The sequence below is a fragment of the Syngnathoides biaculeatus genome, chromosome 2 (assembly GCF_019802595.1).
Source record: "Syngnathoides biaculeatus isolate LvHL_M chromosome 2, ASM1980259v1, whole genome shotgun sequence".
NCBI classification, from domain to species: Eukaryota; Metazoa; Chordata; class Actinopteri; order Syngnathiformes; family Syngnathidae; genus Syngnathoides; species Syngnathoides biaculeatus.
The window spans coordinates 33904186-33928522 of record NC_084641.1 but is presented as its reverse complement, the minus strand read 5'-3'; the positions used below and the strand labels follow the sequence as shown (position 1 = coordinate 33928522).

Here is a 24337-nt window from a genome sequence, read left to right as displayed (position 1 = left end):
CCACACCCTCCCAAAAAATGCATGGTAGGTTAATTGAGGACTCGAAGTTTCCCATTGGTTTGGATGTGAGTGTGGATGGTTGTTTGTTTCTATGTGCCCTGCATTTTGCTGGCGACCAGTTGAGGGTGTAGACTGCCTCTTGATAGCTGGGATAGGCCAGTACGGCCGCGACCCGAGTGAGAATAAGGGGTACTGAAAATGAATGAATGAAAGAATGAAGTCTTATGTACAACATTTAAAACGTATTGCTAAACTTTACATACGTGTGGCAGCAGACATTGAAGTCATACTCAATATTAGTCTCTACCCTGTCATTAGGTAAACTTCTATTTGAATACAACAGCTGTGTTTGAAAGAATTGCGGGATTTACAAACGTTGACACTATTTGAGAATTGTAATTAGAATTGGCAGTGCTTTACAATAGCCATGCATCATATTCAGTGGTTTTTATGATATTCAGATACATGAAGGAGCCCGCAAAATATTGGAAACTCAGCACACCATAGACTCAAAGTATTTTATTCATAATGTTGTGGCTAGAGAGTGTATGTTCAAATAAAAATGGATTTAAAGGAGCAGCAAAAAAAGTACCCAATAATAGCCAATACAAAATCATACTACTTCATACTACTAATGTACTAACTCTATGAAATAAAATATAATATACATACATGTAAGGACCAGCTGGTTCTGCAAAACAGAGAAAATATGAAACAATTTAATTGAGATTCAACTGCAATTCTCATTGATGACTGGAGCTGTTTTACCTTCATCCGTAATCTCATAGCTGTGATTCTCTTGTCCAAGCTTTTTTATACTTTGCAATTTCACTGATCCAGATGGCATATTGACTCATCTCAAAAAGGCAAAGCAAAAGTAAAATTCATGAAGAATCTCCAAAACAAGAATTCCAATTATGAGACAATCATATGAGTACAGAAGAAGAAGAGGCATTTACCAACAAGTGTTCTTTGACAAGGAAATGTGTCTAACTAATCATGAGTACCTAGAACAGCAGCCAGGTGAAGTGATCCTTCAGCAATTCTTTGACGCCTAAGTCAGTTTTCGTGACATGCAGCTTATACGCCCATCCAGTACTATAGTGCCAGTTGTGACCACATTCCACTTGTATATAGGAGGAGCACATGCTGTGTACCTTGATAGGGATTCACGTGCCCTTACTGAGGAGGGTTGGGCTTGTTTGGAACTCAGGAGTCATGATGTTTTTCTTTGAGGGTAAGTGTCCGTTCGGTTTGTGTCCTAATGCTGTAAAGGTCAGTGACCGCACGTGTAAAATTTCACCTGCCGAGGCTGTTGGATTTATCATGACTGGATTCTTCGGATTTTCTGTGTAGGCACATCGGTATATATATAATACAAAAGAACTGGTTTAAAAATCTATTATTTCATTCTTATAGACAGTATACTATAGATGTTTTACTGCACAGAAGAAAATCTGGTGTAAACACTCAGTAAAGTGGTTTGTTTACTGAGGGGAAATAAATCAATACTATAACTTTTAAGCTTTATGGAGGATTACCACTATCCTACTGAGAGGATAATGCGAGTACTCATGAGCCCACGATCACGAAAGTGGGTCTCAAAAATATGTGGACAAAGTAAATAAAAATAAATAATAAAATAAAAAAGCCTCATTCCTTCCCGAAGATCCTTTTTCAGGATTTCGCTTGCTGCTTGTGTGCTGTGGCCTTCAGGTTTTGTCTTCAGTAGGTGAAAAGGAATTTGAAGACAACAGGTCAGTGACTTGGCTGCTCAAAATCAAATATATAGTTTAATTTGTTCTGTGATTATGCTAATAACTTCAAACTCTAAACAATATAATATAATGCAACATGGTGATGCAACTGGTTCAACCCTTGGCCTCACAGTTCTGAGGACCACCGTTCAAATCCTGGCCCCATCTGTGTGGAGTTTGCATGTTCTACTCGTGCATGCATGGGTTTTCTCCAATTACTGCTGTTTGCCCCCCATATCCTAAAAAAAACATGCATTCATTGGAGACTCTAAATTGCCCCGAGGTGTGATTGTGAATGGGCTGTTTGTCTCAATGTGCTCAGCGATTGGCTGGCAACCAGTTCAGGGTATACCCTGCCTTCTGCCCAATGACAGCTGGGATAGGCTCCAGCACTCCCCGCGACCCTTGTGAGGATAAGTATCTCAGAAAATGGTCGGATTGAAATATATATATATATATATATAAGTAGTATACTTTATAAAAAGGGAAAGTAATAATTAAAAATATAAAAATTACATCTAAAGATGAATATAGAGAAATTTTTATTTGCACATCATGATTTCATCCATTAATTCAATGGGCAATCTGTTTCCAATGTGCACATCTTGGTCACCAAGGAGCAATATAATAATAATTAGAATCAGAATCAGAATCAGCTTTAATAGCCAAGTATGTAACAACACAAAAGGAAATTGTCTCCGGCAGTCGGTGCCGCCATGGTATGACATTGGGAACAAAGAACAAACAAACCGACATACTATATGTGGATTTGATGAAGACTGTCAAATGCAACGCAATCAAGTAATATATTGCATTTTTAACAGATGGTAAAGAATATACAGCTATGAGTATTGTTTTACTGTATACCTTCTTGTATTGTTACTGTTACTGATTTTTAATGTACCTCAATATCAATGATAGATTTGTGAATCTGTTTATGGCGTTTCCCAATATGTGTTAGCTTTAAGCTATCAGACTTTTTATAAGGCAAACAAAAGTTGAATACACACACAATTCCTTCTTCTCGGATCAATTGGGCAGTAAACTTCAACTGCGAGTGTCAATAAACAGCCAAAAGCAAGCACTTGGCCTCTTTTTTGAAAAAATCTTCCAAACTGCTTGTTGTCATGTTTGCTCATTTTTGCCAGCATTTGTCCTCATGTCAAAGCAAAATTGATCTGCCAACCAACTCGAGAAAAAAAAAGAAAATTGGGTCACTTGGAAGTCAAGGCACCACTGTTATACATTTATTTTTCTTGAAAAAGTCAAGTTGTTTTCATGGTACATGGAGGTCATTGATCTGAACTGAGAAGGGGCACACTGTGTTTGTAATAATTGGCTGAATGTGGGCAAAATACCGTGTTTCTTCCATCAAAAATCACATCATCATCATAATCAATTCCCACCAGGGAGTCCATTGTGTTAGCAGGGCTACTGTTTGTCCATGATGTGATTTGATATGCTTTCGACCATGATCTGTTTCTTAAACGTTTCCAGTGGTTTGGTGAACTGCTGCTAGGTTTCACATTGGTCGTTCAACCACAACAGCGGCCAGATGTCAACTCCATGCCGGACTGGTCAACTGGTTCATGCTTCAGCCATCTGGTCAAATTGTCTCTTGTACGTTAATTGTCAAAATACTTTAAGGCCCCATAGTTCCCCCATATGGGGTTTTGGGTTTTTCCTACCCCGATTGGGGGATTTAGATGAGTGGATGTCCTCAATCAGTGCCAACTGTGGGCCTGTGAAGCCGTTTGAGACTCTTGCACATATACAAATAAACTTGACTTAAATCATACTCATACTGATTGTAAAACATCTGTATTGCCTGGAGGCCAAAACTCATATTCTAGAGAAACCTTTTGTTAAATTAAAACTGAAATTCTACGCACACTTGCATTTTTAACCGCATCAAAATACACTGTGGTGGTGTCTGGAGCGAACTATAGAGGTAAGACTTTAGGTACCATGTGAGGGAAGAAACAAAAAGATCAAGATAAAACAGGCTGCGTGACCGATGGGGCCCTAAAAAGCAATACTTTCAATTTGCAGAGTTGATGTGCTCAGAGTGCATTGCTTTGAAGAGACGGCTCGTACTTCTCTTGAAACAACTGTTTGCAGGAGACAACGCTCTGGAGGTCACTCATCTCATGTCGTCCTCCCGCAGTCCCTGGTATCGGTGAAGTACACGGACGGCCACCGTGAGCTCTGAAACTCGAATCCAGACATCGTTTGCATGTTCATACAAAAACAACAATTGGGATTTTTTTATGAAACCCATCACATCCCCAACGTAGTCCATCAAAGCCGAGAGTACAGCTCATAACTGAATCTGAACTGGAACCACCAGTTTTTCCTTTTATATATGCTGGCAGCATTTTTACATAAATGTGATGACAGTCTCAAAAAAATAGGGGAAATGTAAAATAGGCGGCATGGTTCATCGGCTGCAAAGCGTTGGCCTCACAGTTCTGAGGTCTCGGGTTCGATCCCGGACCCGCCTGTGTGGAGTTTGCATGTTCTCCCCGTCCCTGCGTGGATTTCCTCCGGGCACTCCGGTTTCCTCCCACATCCCAAAAACATGCAACATTAATTGGACACTCTAAATTGCCCCTAGGTGTGATTGTGAGTGTGACTGTTGTCTGTCTCCTGCGATTGACTGGCAACCAGTTCAGGGTGTACCCCACCTCCTGCCTGTTGACAGCTGAGATAGGCTCCACCCCGCCCCACGACCCTTGTGAGGATAAGCGGCAATGAAAATGGATGGATAGATGGATGGATGGATGATGGATGGATGGATGATGGATGGATGGATGGATGGATGGATGGATGGATGGATGGATGGATGGATGGAAATGTAAAATAGCCTCAAAGAAATTACATGATGATCAGGGTGGGACGGATATTGCGGATTATTCCATTTTGTGTCAGTCATACTGCATTTTATCAAAGCAAGCAGACGCTTCGAGTACACTTGAAAAGAGCACAGGTCGAAATAGGATGCGACTATTTAAAGATACACTGCTGCCATCTCATGGTTAGAATGTAAACTCCACCCAGGTGCCCAGAAATCTTCCTTCAGGCTCTATCGTTAAGGGCGTTTATTCTTTTTAGTGTTATATAGGATTCTTGTGTGAAAACAAAGGTTGTGCAAGACCATGGTATATCATTTGAAATATTTGCACACTCTTTTATGCAAAAGCACACAGAATGTGTCCGAATGTGAGGATATCTATATCGCTTGTGCTCACATATTTTTGGAATTGGATTTCCAGTAGGGGGAACGATGGCGCAGCTAGAAAGCGTTGGCCTCACAGTTCTGAGGATCGTTGTTCAAATCCTGGCCCCGCCTGTGTGGAGTTTGCATGTTCTCCCTGTGCCTGCATGGATTTTCTCTGGGCACTCCGGTTTCCTCCCACATCCCAAAAACATGCAACATTAATTGGACACTCTAATTTGCCCATAGGTGTGATTGTGATTGCGGCTGTTTCCCTCTATGCTCCCTGCGATTGCCTGGCAACCAGTTCAGAGTGAACCCCTCCTCTTGGCCGTTAACAGCTGGGATAGGCTCCAGCATACTCTGACACCCTTGTGAGGATAACCAGCTAAAAATGGATGGATGAATTAACAGTAGGTTTAGTTTCTGCTGGGCCATTCTAAAACTTTCATCTTTGATGTGGTTTGGGTTTTTGTCATGGTGAAAGGTAAATTTCCTTTACATCTTCAGGTTTGTTGCTGACAAGCAGTGTTTTAAATAAGTCTTAAATCCACCTTAACTCAATGTTTTTGTTCAAGTTTAAAAAAGGAAACAATCTTGTAAGATCCTGCATAACTGCTATTGGCCAAAAAAGTTCATGTTTGGTTTCATCAGAAGATGTATACTGCAATACATTGTTTTAGTTTCACACATGCTTTTAGGAAAACTGATATGTGGTATGAGTTTTCATCCACAATTCCATTTTTTTTCTGCAAAAATCCTAAAGATAGTTGAACAGTGGGGTAGTCACGTTCCCTTCAAAAGCACTGGAACACTGAGGCCAATTTTAGACCGAAAACATTTGAGTTTGACATCAAAAGGGGAATAGGAGACAAGAGATTGAATGTCAGATATTATTTCCAGGTATTATTCCAGGATCTGATTCACAATATTTTTTGATCAAATCCATCCCCGTTTCTCATGTGAGAAAAAAGTATTAAGACGTGACTGACAGTTGTGTTTTATTTGCCATATGAGTCTAAAACGATCATACAAACAATAAATAAAACAGAATTGAATGTCAATACCAGGGGTTGGCAAGATATGGCCCTCAGACATCTAGGACTCACTCCTTTCTTTCATCCGGCCTGCTGACATTATCAAGACTCCTGCAATATGTGAAACTCAATGTGCTTTACGTGATTGAAATTGTTTAAATACAAAGAAATAAAATATTTAGAAAAGAAAATTAAAAGACGAAAACAAAAGTACAATTAAAACAGCATACAGTGCAAGGAATATCACTGAAAAGTGGAAATACTCTGAAAAGCATGAGGAAAACACATGGATTTAAAAACATTCCTACTTGGGGCTGACCTCACCTCTGTTGGTAACTTATTCCAATTGTGTGCAGCATAATAGCTCAATGCTGCTTCACCGTGTTTGCTTTGAAATCTGCCTTCCATTATTAGACCTGAGTCAAGTCAATCTCAGAGCCCTACTGGGTTTGTATTCCATGAGCATTTCTTTCATGTATTCAGGACCTAAACCATTTAGTGATTTATAGACCAACTTTAAAATTGATTCTAAAGCTGACTGAAGGCCAGTGCAAAGATTTTAGAATGGGAGTTATTTCTTCTGACTGATTTGTTCTGGTCAGAACTCAAGCTGTAGCATTCTGAATGAACTGCAGCTGCTTGATACTATTTTTTGGGGAGTCCGGTCAGAAGACCATTACAATCGTCAAATCTACTTGAGATAAAAGCATAGATGATCTTTTCCTGGTCTGCTTGACACATACAAGCCTTCACTCTAGATACAGTATGTTCATCAGATGGTAAAAGTCAGTTTTACTAATTGATTTGATATGAGGTGGCACAGTGGAGCAACTGGTTAGAACGTTGGCCTCACAGTTCTCAGCATCCCCCTGTGTGGAGTTTGCATGTTCTATCTCTGCCTACATGGATTTTCTCCAAGCACTCCGGTTTCCTCCCACATCCCAAAAAACATGCAACATTAAATGGAGACTCTAAATTGCGCATAGGTCTGATTGTGTTTGTGCCTGTTGTCTGTCTCCATGGTCAATTGCAATTGGCTAGCAACCAGTTCAGGGTGTACCCCACCTCTCGCCCAATGACAGCTGGGATAGGCTTCAGTGCTCCATGACCCTTGTGAGGATAAGCGGTTCAGAAAATGGATGGATGGATGGATATTTTTTTAAAAACCTCGATGACTGGCCCATTTCTCCATTATAAAAATCAAATGTGGCCCTTGAACACAAAGGTTTGCTCACTACGGTCTACGCTCATTTTGAATTTGCCTGTCACGGACGAGACTCGGGGGTGGACCCAAATGCACGACTCAGGTGAGAGGTAAGCAGTGCGGAATAAGCCTTTATTCGTTCGCCCATGCCTCCGCCCTCCCTGTCATGTGGGAAATCACGAAGGCGATCCGGGAGCGGTCTGTGGGAAAAGCGGGAGCTTGCAGCTCAAAGTGGAGATCGCACTGCGCCAGGAAGGGCTTGACGTTACCGGAGTCGCCTGAGAACCGCTCTGGTCGAGAGAGCGGAGTGATGGTGGCACGGGGAGGCACAAGAGCGGCCGCGCTAGCTTGGGAGGCTAGCCACGGTTGCAGCTGGGTGCAGAGCTCCTGGATCTGGTGAGTCATACCCTGGAGAGCAGCCTCTTGCTCACCCAGGCGTTTGCCCTGCACTTGCAGCGCACGGCGAATGGCTTCAGAGTCGGCTGGGTCCATGTTCTTGGCTAGATCGTTCTGTCACGGACGAGACTCGGGGGTGGACCCAAATGCACGACTCAGGTGAGAGGTAAGCAGTGCGGAATAAGCCTTTATTCGTTCCAATGTCGGTTACCAGGGAGTCAGTCCAAACAAGCAGCAAGATCAGTAACGGCAGGCTTACGGGGTAGGTCGGGAGACAGGCGTTGGTCGGTACACGTCAGGAGTACGGTAGTGCGGGAACGAGGCATGAGAGGCAACGATCTAGCAGAGTAATAGTCGTCCCCCGGGTCCTAATCAAAGGTCATGAGGCGCAGGTGTGCACCTTCAGATCAGCTGGCCACGCCCAGCCCTGGCTGGAATCCAGGAGCATGACAGAACCCCCCCCTCAACGGCCGGCTCTGGACGGCCCAGGAGCATCAGGGTGAGCCGCGTGAAAGTCCCTGATGAGGGAGCGGTCCACGACGAAGCGGGAGGGGATCCAAGAGCGCTCCTCCGGGCCATATCCCTCCCAGTCCACCAGGTACTGGACCCCCCTTCCTCTGCGACGGGAAGAAATCAACCGGCGCACAGTGTACACCAACCCACCGTCGACCATGCGGGGGGGGATTTGAGCGGAGGAGCCAGCGACGATGTACGATTCGGGTGAAGTCTGCTGACGTGGAACGTCGGGTGCACCCTCATTGACCTGGGCAGTTTCAACGAGACGGCGACCGGGTTAATAACTTTGGAAACCGGGAACGGGCCAACGAACCTGGGAGCAAGTTTGCGGGATTCTGTCCGCAGCGGGAGATCTTTGGTGGAGAGCCACACTCGCTGTCCCACTCTGAGCTCAGGTGCGGCCCTCCTCTTGCGGTCTGCTGCGGCCTTGTAGGCGCTGCTCATGCCCAGCAGTGTCCTCCGAGCTGCTTCCCAGGTCCGTTTGCAGCGTCGCACCACGGCCAGGGCCGACGGAACTGTGGATTCTGTGACCAGTGGAGGAAACAGGGACGGAGGATACCCATGCACGACATGGAGTGGAGCCATACCTGTTGAAGCGGAAGGTAGAGAATTGTGGGCATACTCCACCCACTTGATGTGCTGGCTCCACGTGCTCTGGTCTCTGGATGCCAGACATCGAAGACCGGTCTCTAATTCCTGGTTAATCCTCTCAGTCTGGCCGTTAGACTCTGGGTGATGACCCGATGTCCGACTTGCTGAAGCGCCGATGAGGTTGCAGAACTCCTTCCAGAAACGGGCGCTGAATTGCGGACCCCTGTCCGAAACGATGTCCTGGGGTAGGCCGTGGTAACGGACGACCTCGTCTAATACCAACTGGGCTGTCTGCTTGGCCGACGGGATCTTCGGAAGCGGCACGAAGTGGACCATTTTGGAAAAACGGTCCACTATGGACAGCACCACTGTGTTCCCTTGAGAAGGCGGCAGGCCGGTGACGAAGTCCAGCGCGATGTGTGACCACGGACGAAAGGGGATGGACAGGGGTTGCAACTCACCAACAGGCCGTAGGCGGGAAGTCTTATTGGCAGCACACACCGGGCAGGCGTTGACGAACTCCCTTACGTCCTTGCTGAGGTTAGGCCACCAGAACCTTTGTTCGACCACTGAACGTGTCTTCGCCATACCCGGGTGGCAGACCGTCTTGTTGGTATGGGCCCAGTTGATGACGTCTCCCCGCAGAGATGGGATGACGAACAGGCGGCCCGACGGACAATCCGCGGGTGACGGTGTCTCTCCCAGAGCCTCCTTCACCCGCGACTCGATCGCCCAGGTGAAACCGGCCACGAAGCACCTCGCTGGCAGGATAGTAGCGGCGTCTGAATCCGTGCGCCCTCCCTCGTGGATCCGCGAGAGTGCATCCGGCTTGCCGTTTTTGGAGCCTGGGCGGAGCGGAAACACACCTTAAAGTCGAAGCGGGTGAAAAATAGGGCCCACCTGGCCTGACGGGCGTTCAACCTCTTCGCCGACTTCAGGTATTCAAGGTTCTTATGGTCCGTGAAGACAACGAACGGTACTTGCGAACCCTCCAGCCAGTGCCGCCACTCCTCCAACGCGCTCTTGACCGCCAGCAGTTCCCTATCTCCCACGTCGTAGTTCCTCTCTGCCGGGGTCAACTTTCTAGACAGGAACGCGCACGGGTGGATCCTTCCATCCCTGGGACTCCTCTGCGACAAGACTGCTCCGATTCCTGAATTTGATGCATCCACCTCCACCACAAACTGGTTATCTGGGTCCGGAATAATGAGAACGGGCGCAGTAGTGAAACTTGCCTTGAGCCTGCTGAAGGCCTCCTGGCAGGTCCCGGACCAGTCGAAGGGGGTATGTGGCGAGGTGAGCGAATGCAGAGGAGCGGCCACGGAGCTGAACTTCCTTATGAATTTCCTATAGAAATTGGCAAATCCCAGAAACCTCTGTATGTCCCTCCTGTTGGTGGGGGTAGGCCACCGCAGCACCGCGTCGACCTTCCCGGGATCCATCCGTATCTCTCCCTCAGCCAGGACGAAGCCCAGGAAGGACACGGATGCCCGATGGAACTCACACTTCTCCATATTCACGTATAATTGGTGCTGCTGCAGACGCCGGAGCACCTCTCTGACTTGTTGAATGTGAGAGGTTAGGTCTGCTGAAAAGATGAGAATATCATCCAGATAAACAAAGACAGATCTGTTCAGGAACTCCCGAAGCACGTCGTTGATGAAGTTCTGAAAGACGGCCGGAGCGTTAGTCAGTCCGAAGGGCATCACCAGATACTCATAGTGCCCTGTGGGGGTGTTGAATGCCGTCTTCCACTCATCCCCTTCCCGAATCCGCACCAGGTGGTAAGCGCTGCGCAGGTCGAGCTTGGTGAAGATCCGGGCTCCCTGGAGGAGTTTGAATGCTGTAGAGATAAGCGGCAAAGGGTACCTGTTCTTGACTGTGATGTCGTTCAGGCCTCGGTAGTCGATGCAGGGTCGCAGCGTGGAGTCCTTCTTCTTGACAAAAAAAAAACCCGCACCGGCTGGTGAGGATGAGGGGCGAATGAGTCCGTCTGCCAGCGAGTCCTCGATGTAGTCCCTCATGGCTTGATGCTCTGGTCCGGTTAAAGAGAACAGTTTCCCTCTGGGAGGAGAGGTGCCTGGCAGGAGTTCAATCGCGCAGTCGTATGACCGATGTGGCGGCAGAGACTTTGCTTTAGATTCAGAGAAGACCTCCCGTAGGTCATGGTAGCAGGAGGGCACTGCGGTCAGGTCCAGGGCGGTACTAGGTTCTGTTAGCCGAACCGGCGCAACTTGAATACCCCTGTCTCTCCGGACAGCGACTGAGACAGTCCTCTCCCCAAGTCTTGATCTGACCCGTGGTCCAATCTATGTGCGGATTATGTTCTTTGAGCCACGGGCTGCCCAAGATGATGTCGCTACTACGTGCGTCGAAGACATGAAAGCTAATACGCTCCGAGTGAGCGTCCGGAAAGCTCATACGTAGCGTCTGAGTGCGATGTGTAACCCGACAAAGGAACTTGCCGTTGGCGGCATAGGCGTGACGAAAACGTTGCGTGGGAAAGGTTGCTGCCCCCAGCTCCTCGACCACGCGGGGATTTATCAGATTTGCTTCCGACCCAGAATCAATGAAAGCTGTCACAGAGCATGAACGGGAGTCCGTTCCCAAGGTGAGGTGAAGAAGGGACCTCCCTGACCCCATCGCGGTGTACCGCACACTCACCGGAGTAGCGATCCTGATGTCAGAATGCCCTGGTCGAGTCGGGCAACGGGCGATCAAGTGTCCCAAACGCCTGCAGTAAAAACAGCGTCCCTCTCGTCGCCGACGTAAGCGCTCCTCCACTGAGCTGCCAAGCCCCTCCACTTGCATGGCTTCCGGTGAAGCTGACAACACGGGTGGCCGGGAAGCGGAAACAACCGGACTGCGACTCTCCCTCTCCTCCTCCCTCAGGCCCTCCATCTGTCTCTGCACGGTGAGGCGCTGGTCCACCTTGAGGGCCAATGCGATGAGGGAGTTAAGCGAAGGCGGAAGATCCATGGCCACAAGATGTCCACGGATCTGTGGGGACAGTCCCTCGTAAAACGCGTCATGGAGGGCTTCCTCATTCCAGCGGCTCTCGGCAGCCCGAATCCGGAACTCGATGGCGTAGTCGGACACGCAGCGACGCCCCTGGCGAATTGTCATGAGTGACGACGCTGCCTGGCGTTCTGGAGCCGCATACTGGAACACCTGGGTGAGCGCGCAGACGAAGCTCGCCCATGAGCGACAGGTCTCCGAGGTACGGCTCCACTCGGCGGTGGCCCATGCCTCCGCCCTCCCTGTCATGTGGGAAATCACGAAGGCGATCCGGGAGCGGTCTGTGGGAAAAGCGGGAGCTTGCAGCTCAAAGTGGAGATCGCACTGCGCCAGGAAGGGCTTGACGTTACCGGAGTCGCCTGAGAACCGCTCTGGTCGAGAGAGCGGAGTGATGGTGGCACGGGGAGGCACAAGAGCGGCCGCGCTAGCTTGGGAGGCTAGCCACGGTTGCAGCTGGGTGCAGAGCTCCTGGATCTGGTGAGTCATACCCTGGAGAGCAGCCTCTTGCTCACCCAGGCGTTTGCCCTGCACTTGCAGCGCACGGCGAATGGCTTCAGAGTCGGCTGGGTCCATGTTCTTGGCTAGATCGTTCTGTCACGGACGAGACTCGGGGGTGGACCCAAATGCACGACTCAGGTGAGAGGTAAGCAGTGCGGAATAAGCCTTTATTCGTTCCAATGTCGGTTACCAGGGAGTCAGTCCAAACAAGCAGCAAGATCAGTAACGGCAGGCTTACGGGGTAGGTCGGGAGACAGGCGTTGGTCGGTACACGGGAGGTAGACGTCAGGAGTACGGTAGTGCGGGAACGAGGCATGAGAGGCAACGATCTAGCAGAGTAATAGTCGTCCCCCGGGTCCTATATGTACTGGGTCTTAATCAAAGGTCATGAGGCGCAGGTGTGCACCTTCAGATCAGCTGGCCACGCCCAGCCCTGGCTGGAATCCAGGAGCATGACATTGCCTGTGAATATGACATTTACACACTGAAACAAAAACCTTTGAAAGTACTTAATTTGAACATGCCCATTCCTTGCACATGATTAAAATCAGTTCAACTTACACAACTAAATTGAGGGGGGAAAAGGCAAAATTACGCCACTTTTTATGACACATTTTAAATACGTGCAACCGAAAATGAAGTTATTTATTTTTAGTTTGCTCGTTCGATGAAACCAATGTGAAAAACAGATAGCTGTCTAGTTATGGTTTTGGGTGGAAAAAAAAGAAAACTGGGAAAATATAGAAAATCTATTCAAGCCATTACACAACATTGACAGCCATTTAGAAATGTCCTAAAGAAAGAAGAAACCACAACGTTACTAAGTAACAAACGTTGAGCAAGTGAATCATGGAAGCTAACAACCAATGATGACCAAAAATGTTTGAAAGCAGTAGACAAGTGACATCAGCAACAACCTCCAGCTGGTAAGAGTTCAGGTCATGAACATGAACAAGATGTGCGTGTGCCCCATGAGAAGAAAACATTATTAAGAAGAAAGGGAACGCCAGGTTGGAATTTGCAGATAATTTACAGTGACGAGGCTCATAAGTTCTGGAACAAAGTTTTATGGCTTGATGAGACAAAGATTAACCATTAATTGATGGAAAGGCTAAAGATTAGTTCAGCTTGTATTGTTTGTCTGGGATTGGGCTCATTCACCTCAAATTGATGGAATAATGTAAAGCAATGGAAAAATGTGGACAGCAGCAAAATGTTGTAAGAAGTCAAGAGAAATCTTTTGTGTGCCACTTTCCAACAGACCTGTTTGGGAGATCCTTCATCATGCAGCAAGATAATGACCCAAAGGAAAAGTAAACAGCAAGGAAAGAAGTTCATCAGGGGCAAAAAGTGAAAGGTTTGAGAGAGGCCAGGTCGATCTGCAAACTCTCCAACATAGAGCCAGCATTTTACCTGCTGAAAAGAGGAGTAAAGGGAATACTATAATAATATATTATCAATTTACAGAGGCTGGGGAGAAAGCCTTGAAAATCACCACAAGAACGCAAGAGTCTGGTCATGGACCACAAGCAGCTTTGATGCACTTATTGCAAGTTCAGTATAGTCAGCAATAAGTTGAATTCCCTTCAGCCAATTTCAAGTCTATCGGTTCTTTTAAGTACCCTGTCTATAAACGCTTCAAAATTAAATCCGAAATGTTTATCAGAATCAACTTTAATGGCCAAGTATGTAACAAGTAACAACACACAAGAAATTTGGCTCTGGCAGTGGGTGCCGCCCTGGTACAGCATTCATGTTGAGTACGGAAGAACACAACAAACAAACATTCAATTAATAATAATGTATTTCTGAAAAGAAATGTGCAAAGATGCAGTCTTCTAGCATTTAGCGGTATCTTTTGTCTTTTGATGTTGAAGACAATTTTTTTTCAGTGTACAGAAAAAAAGAGTAAGTAAGCTTTTTCAGCTCGTCCCATGAGGGGTCGCCACAGCGAAACACTCATATATGTTTGGCACAGTTTTAATGACAGGTGCCTTCCCGACGCAAACTCTCGTTTTGTCTCGGGGCGTGGAGGCCACAATGGGATACGAACTGACAAGCCCTAGTATACCAAACCAACAGTCTAACCACGGAGCTACAGGGCCTCTGGAGAACAGAAAACTAATAAACAAACAAACAAGCAAACAAACAAATATATGTATATATATATTTATATATAGATAGATAGATAGAGAGAGAGAGAGAGAGAGAGAGAGATAGACAGAGAGAGAGAGAGAGAGAGAGAGGAGAGAGAGAGAGAGAGAGGCCCTGGGGCCTCCACTCACTGAGAAGGGTTGCGTCAGGAAGGGCATCCTGCGTAAAAATTGTGCCAAACATATATGTGCGTTCATCTGAGATGACACGCTGTGGCAACCCTGAAAGGGAGAAGCCGAAAGAAGCTTTTATATATATACATATATATATTATTTTTTTTTAAAGGAACTTGCTTCACTGTTCCAATACTTTTGAAAAGGAATGTCTACCCACCCAATGTTCGACAAGCAATGTAAGCAAGCTGTCCAGAGAGGAAATTCAAAAGTAAACAGAGGCGACTGATGTTGTTTATAACTCGGAAAAGTCAGGAACCCGCGCGTGCAACGGTACTTGGTTGACAGCAGATGGGAGCCACATTTATGATTATTACTTTTGAAGCCATGTATTTACATTCCATTGCCACACTTTCTGTCCACGTTTAGATAAGGATAGCACAAAGGAGCATAAGGTCTTGTCGCCAGTAGAAGCGCAGCTATTTCAACAGGGAGGGGCGCCATGGCATCTACATCATAAGAGGGAAGCGGGGGCGGCTCCGATAGCTCAAAGGGATTGGACATTAATGGAACAGAGTACAACTCACTCCATGCTGAAGCGCTTCACGTTGCTCTGGTCCACCTCCTGTCGAAGGGTAAGATGTTGCGCTTAACTTTTTGAATTTTGCTCATATTTTAAGCAAGGATTAGTTTGCTAGATGCTGAAAAAAATGCTAATGTATACAATTTTGTGCTGTGGACGCTTATTTTGGTATCCGAATCATCTATATATTTTTCATCTAATAAAACCAGTTACTACCTCGTAAGGAAATTACTTTTTAAGTCTTACTAGAAATGAAGGTGTCGTAATGTGATGAAAGCCCTTTCCGATGTATTTACCTTTACAAACCTCTAACCCAAATGTATTCAACTGTGCGCAACTGAGTGATAAAGTGAAAAAAAAACATCTCCCACATCAAGTAAAGTTAGATACTGTTCGAATTATGTGCACGCACGGGGGTAAAGGTTACATTCTGACACGTTGGTCCTAATACATTATGCAACGTCACCACACTGCCCCCCCCCCCCCTGCAATATTCGGCTTTGGGGTCAAACGTTTCCGCATAAATCCTAAAATGCACAACAAGTACAACATTTGGGCCTTCTCTAAACTTTTGATCGCACGTTCGACGCACCAATGTCGGACTTCTTTGTGTGCTTCCCGTAGACATGTTTCTGTTCCTCCTGGGACTTGTCGTGTTCTATTACCTGTACCGCTGGCTCAGGGAGCTACCCAGGGTTCCCGACAAGGACGGCAAGTATGTGTACATCACCGGCTGCGACACGGGCTTTGGAAACCTCCTGGCTCGTCACTTGGACAAGCTGGGATTCCGAGTGATCGCCTCCTGCTACACGGAGAAGGGCGAAGAAGAGCTGAGAAAATCTTGCTCTGGTAACTTGACCACAACCCACCTGGACGTTCGATCTGCTGAAAGTGTCGCCAAAGTGGCGGCCATGATCAAGGACAAAGTGGACCAGCGTGGTGAGTGTGCAGCAGCGGTAGTAAGTAACAAAGTATAAATACTAACCTTCACAAAGCTACGGGCACTTGTTTTGATCACGTGTCTATTTTCCTTCTTGTTTCAAAGACAACGGTATGTCAGTTAATAAAAGATGGAAAGTAATTTTGTGTGGAATTTTTTTTTGTTGTGCCAGGTTATCAAAACAGTTAATGAACTGAATATAAATGAAAGTACATTATAAGAGTCTTATTTTCAAACATATCTTTTATAAAGAAGTTGTGAAGCAATATTTTTTGTGCTGACGTGTCTGTCAGTTGATACCAGTATGAGTACTTTTCCCAACTGTTTTGTACAGGGAGGTCAGGTTCCACATACTTTCAACTTTTAAAATCTTGACAAAGCTATGACCAGGACTCTTATTTGGATAGGTACCATTTGCAAAGAAAAATGTTTCCTTTGTTTTAAAGGTATTGTTTTGAACCCTTGTCCTAGTCACTGGTGGTGTTACCTAGCTGGCTTCCTTCTAGGCTGCATGGATTCAGTTCCCACTCAGTGATGGTGTGAAAGTTTGTGTGAATGGTCTTCGCGTGTGCAGCTCTGATTGACTGGAGACCAGTCCAGAGCATAGCCTGCCTTTTCCCTGAAATTAGCGACTATGAAATGAAGCTCCCCCTTGACCCTGAAAAGGACAAGCAGTTATAACCCCCCTCCAAAAAATGGTTGCCTCACCTCTCATTTGTCTATCCATCACACAGCATTTGCCCTTATTACTGGGTAAGAGGAAACCTATCCCAGATGACTGGGGGGGGGGGGGGTAGGGTACCATCCTAGATAGATGACCAGACAAACGCAGGGTCGGCATAAATCAAAATTGATAATTACTATATTTTCACATGTTGGTGTATTCTGTCTACACTGACTTCCTCGTGTGGTCCTCCCAGGCCTGTGGGCCGTAGTGAACAACGCCGGCGTGTCCGTCCCCTCGGCCCCATGTGACTGGCTAACCATCGAAGACTACAAGTCTATGCTGGATGTGAACCTAAACGGGGTGATCGCCGTGACTCTGAGCGTCCTCCCGCTCATCAAGAAGGCCAGGGGCAGGGTGGTGAATGTTGCCAGTGTGTTTGGGAGGATTAGTCCCACCGGAGGTCCGTACACTGTCTCCAAGTACGGCGTGGAAGCGTTCAATGACAGTCTCAGGTGAAGCTGTGCTCATTGCCAACTTTTTTTTTTTTTTAAGTTTTAGCTATGAAACTATCACTAATGATAAATGGCTTCCCCCACATAGGCTAAATATGGCACCCTTCGGTGTCAAGGTCTTGTGCATCGAACCGGGCTTCTTCAAAACAAACGTGACTGATGCAGCAATCCTGAGTAAGAATATCAAGTGGTTGTGGGACAAGATGCCTCAGGAAGTCAGAGATGACTATGGACAGGAGTACCTTCAGAAATGTAAGATTGACTTATATATTCTTACTTTTTAAAATTATTTCTTACACTGCTCTTTGCCCAACCCTTACAGCGTTAGCACTCTTATCTGACAAAGTTGCTAAGCTATCTGATGGAGACCTGATGAAGGTGGTTAACTGTATGGAGCATGCGGTATCAGCTGTTCAACCTCGTACTCGCTACTCACCAGGATGGGACGCCAAATTGTTCTGGCTGCCGCTGTCCTACATGCCAACTTGCGTCTCCAGCTACATTCTGAGTAAAGAAGCCATTCCAATTGCCAAGCCAATGCAATAAGTGCACTATTTTAATCATTTTTTACATAGCTGCTATTCTACACGACCACTTGCTCTGATGTTACAGCAGTCACGAATGAAAATGCAGTTGAGAAAATATTCTTCCCCCCACCCCAGATTTCAAAACAATTTGCTTTCTTCCATACCCGAACATTGTACTTTTGTTATGCTGTGCCATATAGAAAACCTTATCTGAAGGGAACATGTTGAGGTCAACGTACATGTTCTTCGTGATAAGCCTGTGTGAAATGTAAGAAAAACTAAAAACTACAATTTGGGGTCAGTAAGGCATGCATATTTCCTTGTAATGTATAAAAGTACATGACAATAAAGCAAGCTACGCTTCACATAGGAGACTTTGCTGATCCAGGTAAAATACAAAATTGGATTACCTCATTGTATTGCCATCCATACAACTGCACTCCAGAAAGACAAACAAGCTATGTTTCCTTTTATTTCTACAAGAACCATTTGGATAGTTGTTAAACATGGCTCATGAGTTCTATCTAGTGGTTATTGAAGGTACAAAATTCTTGGGGGAAATAATTGACAAGTGTAAAGACTCTTTATTCTCTTTTTTTGTTGCAAATGGTGACTGACATTGAATATAACTCCCAAGATGACAAGGCATTTGTATTTGGACATGTTTTACAAATCAAGTGCTCCGAACAGCTGGAGACCTGCCTATTTCTTCGTTTATCTTCTTTAGTTCCTTAATAGTTCAATTGCTCAGGGATTTAGGAGTGCTCCTCAGCCAGTTTCTCAGCCTTCTGGACCACTTCCTCGATAGGGCCAACCATGTAGAAGGCCTGCTCGGGCAGGGAGTCATACTCACCTACGAGAACCAGGAAATTAATTTAGAAAGTTGAGTAGTCTCTTACATTTGCATGTGGAACCTTCCACACTCACCTCCAAGAATGCTCTTAAAGCCCTTGATGGTCTCCTTTAGAGGCACCAGCTTGCCCATGTGGCCTGTGAAGACTTCAGCCACCTGGAAGGGCTGGGACAGGAACCGCTGGATCTTGCGAGCACGAGCCACAGTAAGCTTGTCCTCTTCAGACAACTCATCCATACCCAGGATGGCAATGATATCCTGTAGGGATTTGTAATCCTACAGAAAAAGGGAAAAAAAAAAAAAAAAAAGTAAATTGTGGAAATTTAGTCTTTAAAAATAAATTAAATGACAATTAGCCAAGGTTAAACCTAATTAAAAAAAAATAATAATCAGACCTGAAGGATTTTTTGCACACCACGGGCAACATCGTAGTGCTCGGCTCCAACAATGTTGGGATCCATGATACGGGAGGTGGAGTCCAGGGGGTCGACAGCAGGGTAGATGCCAAGCTCGGCGATGGCGCGAGACAACACAGTGGTGGCATCCAAGTGAGCAAAGGTAGTGGCGGGGGCAGGGTCAGTCAAATCATCAGCAGGCACATAGATGGCCTGAGAGAGGGAAAGAGATACAATTTTAACATTGAAGCGCACACATTTTGTGAAACAGATTGTTGAATGTACCTGCACTGATGTGATAGAACCCTTCTTGGTGGTCGTGATCCTCTCCTGCATAGTACCCATGTCTGTGGCCAGAGTGGGCTGGTAACCCACAGCAGAGGGGATACGTCCCAGCAGGGCAGACACCTGAGAAGTCAAATGAAAGCGTTAAAACCTATTCCAACTTCTGTACATGGCACTTGTTCAGGAAGTGCTGACCTCAGAGCCAGCTTGTGTGAAGCGGAAGATGTTGTCAATGAAGAGCAGCACATCCTGACCCTCCTGGTCACGGAAGTACTCTGCCACAGTCAGTCCAGTCAGAGCCACTCTGGCACGAGCACCAGGGGGCTCGTTCATCTGTCCGTACACTAGCGCCACCTATTGGAAGAAGAGTTGAAGAAAGACTTCCAAAAATAAATAAGGTGAGACCCATCTCATCTGCTCACCTTGGAGGTGGTGTCCTTCAGATTAATAACACCGGATTCAATCATTTCGTGGTACAAATCATTTCCCTCACGAGTACGCTCGCCCACACCAGCAAACACAGAATAACCACCATGGGCCTTGGCTACATTGTTGATCAACTCCATGATCAGCACAGTCTTTCCTACACCAGCTCCACCAAAGAGCCCTGAAAGCATAGATTTTTTTTTTTTTTAAAGTTTTCAAATCAACTGCATCTAAAACAATTAAAATGTATATATCTTCCACATACCAATCTTTCCTCCCTTGGCATACGGGGCCAACAAATCGACCACTTTAATGCCAGTCACGAGAATCTCCTGCTCAACACTCATGTCAGTAAATTCAGGTGCCTCAGCATGAATGGGTGCAGTCCTGTGAGAACACAAATAAACATACATTTAGAGAAGCAAACACTGCATTAAATGGATGCATGTTTTATCAGCGCCTTTAATTTAATCTCCACAGTAAACTCACTGCTTTGTGGAAATGGGGCCCCTCTCATCAATAGGTTCGCCAATGACATTCATAATCCTACCGAGGGTCTCAGGACCCACTGGGATTCTAATGGGTGCTCCGGTGTCTAGAACCTTCTGTCCGCGAATCAGACCTTCAGTACCATCCATAGCAATGGTGCGTACAGTGTTCTCACCTACACAAACAAAAAGACAAGTTAACTTCAGATCCTCACTTCAGAGCTGCTATGTGCTTTTAAAAGTAAAAAAAGACATCATTACAAGTCTGGCTCCTCACCAAGATGCTGTGCCACCTCCAGAACAAGCCTGGACTCTCGCCCAGCGACCTCCAGGGCGTTGAGGATAGGTGGAAGGCCCTCATCGAACTGGACGTCCACCACAGCACCGATGACAGCCACGATGCGTCCAGTGGCAACACTAGCAGCAGCAGCAGCGGCAGGGGAAACATAGTCTCTGCCTGTGAGAAAAAGAAACCCACCAAATCAATTTATAGTCATGACATTGTATTCACATTGGCAAGCTATCGTGCAAAGTTAAAACCAGAAATCACGAGTTTCTGAAGTCTAGAAGAGCAAAGCACAACCAAGTTGCTGGGTAGTGAGACAAATATCCACCGCGAATCTCCAAATTAACCCTTGATGAATTTAAAAACAAAATTACAAAGCTCAGTCAGTAATTCACTACCTGCGAATGTCAAATGAATGAAACCTAACCGAAGCTAAGGTTGCTAGCAATCCGGAAACTCGCTGTGTCTGCTACAAGCTCCTTACTATTCTACCCGATCATCTCTAACATTATCCTCGCTCTGTGTAAGATATTCCATGTTTTGCTGGAGTAACATCGAGGCTAAAACTCCGCAAGAAAAACAACACCAAGACGACCAGCGCGTAATGTCAGTCGAGCAGCCACCTCATGTCATTCCTGAAAGGTCATTTATGCTAGCGTTGGAAAAGCGCTATTATAACATCGTCCGACGTATGCATTCTGCCAACAATGATTACGTACATTTGCTTCTAGTTCATGAATACTTTTGAGAGCAGTCCATTATTCCTAAATTAACGAGTGGATCTCAAGACCTGTCAAGTGGCTCGAAAGAACAGCCAGCGTGTGGCTAGCAACGGCTAACTTTAGCATAGCATTAGTCGCGTATTTGAAAGACATCTTGTAATGTCTTGGGCACATGCATTTTCGCTCAAAATCCCCAAAACTCGAGCGACTTACGAGAAAGGACGGACGGTGATCCGACAAGGGCCTTCAGGGGCTGGACCCCAGGCCTGAGAGCCCGCAGAGCCCCGGTGCAGCAGCGTCCCACTGCTCCCAACATGATCAAAATGGCTGAAGGTGGAAGGAGACGAGAGGACCTTTGCGGCTTTAAATTGAGTACGGTCTCAAGGCACTGCGCGTGCGCACATGACGTTTTTTGTTTTTTTTTTAAACGCCCCCATGCGCATTTCTCAAAACCTTTGTGGATGACATTCTGCCTTCCATAAAATTGGTTACGCATCCCGTATTGTTAGTTGATACACATACAGTACTTGAAAAAGAAGACATTTTCCTCACAAAATAGTTAATAAAAAAGACAAAAATAAATCTATCCCACCCGTGACACTTGCTCCTTGACCTGGGACATTGACACCTTATATATATATTGAAACGATCGATAATATTGATACCAAGTCACCCAAGCAGTGGTTACCCCCCCCCCCCCACTTCCCGATCCAACACATGCATGAAAAATAGCTGGGTGTAACTTAATAATGAAAAGTGTTCGTGGTAGCCTCGCACCCTCCCTGTTTGAAAACCACTGAAGTAAGTGTAGGATCAGATCAATAATAGACGGAGGCCATCAATACAGTATTTTGTTTTTCATTATTGCGAGTGTTGGGAGTGGGAAGTTCGGGGTTTACCTCACCTTTCTTCCGCAGATAGCTGGTCGCCAAGGGGACATTTCAAATCTGGACACGGGCCCTTATGACTCCCAGTATAATTACATATTGAAGAAAAATAAGAACTAAAACTGATTATTGTTTTGGACATTTATTTTTAAAGATAGCATAAATGAGGAAAACCATACATTAGAACCATTTAGTTCTTTTTAAGACGGAGATAAAATAAAGCACAATTGACAGTGAAAAGTAAATCTGAGGTGGCAAGTAACATTTAATTCATGACAAATTACAACGCGTTTAGGACTGTTCACAAGCTGTTGATATTTTAATTATACTTTCCTGTATATATATTTCCTTCACAAACTTTTTAAGTGATGTTGAAAAGGATACATTTTTTTTTTGTTTACCAGCATATCATTTAAGACACACAAGAAGTAAAAATTCAGGCAATGAAACGAGCTTCAAATGGACTATTTAAGACAAGCAACATTTATTTTTTTATGTTGAAAATAATCAAGTTGCTTTTTGAGAGTGTTTTATTTATTTTATCAGACAAAATAAATGTTTAAGAGCTCGTTTCCAGATTTGAAATAAGGGTTAAGGGCATATGTCCTCGGGGCCCATGTCCATAAGGGCTCATATCCTTAAGGGCAAACGTCCGTTCCCCCAAATAACCACTCACAGTTACATTCACACCTATGGGCAATTTACTTGTCAATTAATTCACCAAATTAATTCAATTGCCTATGTGGAGTTTGCATGTTCTCCCCGTGCCTGCGGGGGTTTTCTCCAGGTTCTCTGGTTTTCCCAAGAGCATGGATGGCAGGTTGGTTGAAGGTCGATTAATTGAAAACTCTAAATTCTCCATAGGTGTAAATCTGAGTTTGAACAGTTGCTTCTATGTGCCTTACGATTGGCTGGCGGCCAGTTCAGGGTGTACCTCGCCTCCTTCCGGCAGGGAGTTGGGATAGGCTCCTCGTGAGGAGAAGCAATTCTGAAAATGGAGGGATGAATACTGTGTACAGTATTATATTGTAGTGTTTCCACTAGAGTGCGCCCTTGTACCGTAAAAATGCACATAGGCTACATTATCGGCAGTTGCATCACGAGGGGAACGGACATTTGCCCTTGAGAACATGAGCCCTTATGGACATGAGCCCCGAGGACTTATGCCCTGAAGACATAAGCCCCTAACCCTTGTTTCAAACCTGGACAAGAGCCCTGAAGTATTTATTTTGTCTAATAAAATAAAGCAAATCCTCACAAAAAACAACTTCATTATTTTCAATATAAAAAAAATAAATGTTGCTGTCTAAAATACTCTATTTGAAGCTCGTTTCTTCTTCTTTTCCTTTCGGCTTGTCCCGTTAGGGGTCGCCGCAGCGTGTCATATTTTTCCATCTTAGCCTATCTCGTACAACATCCTCTCTAACACCCACTGTCCTCATGTCCACCCTCACAACATCCATCAACCTTTTCTATGGTCTTCCTCTTGCTCAATCCTCAGCACCCTTCTACCAATATACTCACTCTTTCACCTCTGGACATGTCCAAATCATCGAAGTCTGCTCTCTCTAACCTTGTCCCCAAAACATCCAACTTTGGCTGTCCCTTTAATGAGCTCATTTCTAATCGTATCCAACCTGTTCACACCAAGCGAGAACCTCAGGATCTTCATTTCTGCCACTTCCAGTTCTGGTTCCTGTTGTCTCTTCAGTGCCACCGTCTCTAATCCATACATCATGGCCGGCCTCACCACTGTTTTGTAAACTTTACCCTTCATCCTAGCGGAGACTCTTCTGTCACATAGAACACCAGACACCTTCCGCCAACTTTTCCACCCCGCTTGGACCCGTTTCTTGACCTCCTTACCACACTCTCCATTGCTCTGTATTGTTGACCCCAAGTATTTGAAGTCGTCCACCCTCGCTATCTCTTCTCCCTGGTGTTTCACTCTCCCCCCTCCACCCCTCACATTCATGCACATATACTCTGTTTTACTTCGGCTAACCTTCATTCCTCTTCATTCCAGTGTGTGCCTTCATCTTTCTTATTGTTCCTCCTCCAGCTCCCTGCTTTCACTGCAGATCACAATGTCATCTGCGACCATCATGGTCCAAGGGGATTCCAGTCTACCATCATCTGTCAGGCTATCCATTACTACCGCAAAGAGGAAGGGGCTCAGCACGGATCCCTGATGCAGTCCCACCTCCACCTTAAATTCTTCTGACACACCTACAGCACACCTCACCGCTGTTCTGCTACCCTCAT

General features: G+C 45.7%; 3 protein-coding genes across 6 annotated transcripts in view; 1 reads left to right on the top strand and 2 right to left on the bottom strand.

The window, feature by feature from the left end:
* LOC133491044 (bile salt export pump-like) overlaps positions 1-15889 on the bottom strand; it is a 37555-nt gene extending 21666 nt beyond the window's left edge. For 2 of the 4 annotated variants that reach the window (XM_061801900.1, XM_061801926.1), the window contains exons 1-4: positions 15750-15886; positions 3855-3965; positions 769-857; positions 673-691 (exon numbers count right to left, since the gene is read on the bottom strand). In XM_061801900.1, coding sequence (XP_061657884.1) covers positions 673-691; positions 769-847 — 98 coding nt within the window. In that variant the 5' untranslated portion in view covers positions 848-857; positions 3855-3965; positions 15750-15886. Of the gene's footprint in view, positions 1-672; positions 692-768; positions 858-3854; positions 3972-15749 lie in introns of all 4 variants that reach the window. The other 2 variants (XM_061801910.1, XM_061801918.1) reach the window with 2 other exon arrangements.
* Positions 14770-18095, top strand: LOC133491076 (retinol dehydrogenase 7-like). Its single transcript, XM_061801969.1, has 5 exons — positions 14770-15136; positions 15709-16023; positions 16945-17203; positions 17292-17455; positions 17526-18095. The coding sequence occupies exons 2-5, from the start codon at positions 15711-15713 to the stop codon at positions 17747-17749; spliced, it is 960 nt and encodes a 319-aa protein (XP_061657953.1). The 5' UTR covers positions 14770-15136; positions 15709-15710; the 3' UTR covers positions 17750-18095.
* A 199-nt stretch (positions 18096-18294) lies between these two features.
* On the bottom strand, positions 18295-21557 carry atp5f1b (ATP synthase F1 subunit beta). Its single transcript, XM_061801957.1, has 10 exons — positions 21399-21557; positions 20455-20634; positions 20179-20353; positions 19955-20076; positions 19686-19870; positions 19459-19617; positions 19264-19386; positions 18979-19191; positions 18658-18859; positions 18295-18583 (listed from the first exon to the last, which is right to left on the bottom strand). The coding sequence occupies exons 1-10, from the start codon at positions 21499-21501 to the stop codon at positions 18486-18488; spliced, it is 1560 nt and encodes a 519-aa protein (XP_061657941.1). The 5' UTR covers positions 21502-21557; the 3' UTR covers positions 18295-18485.
* Positions 21558-24337: the final 2780 nt, after the last annotated feature.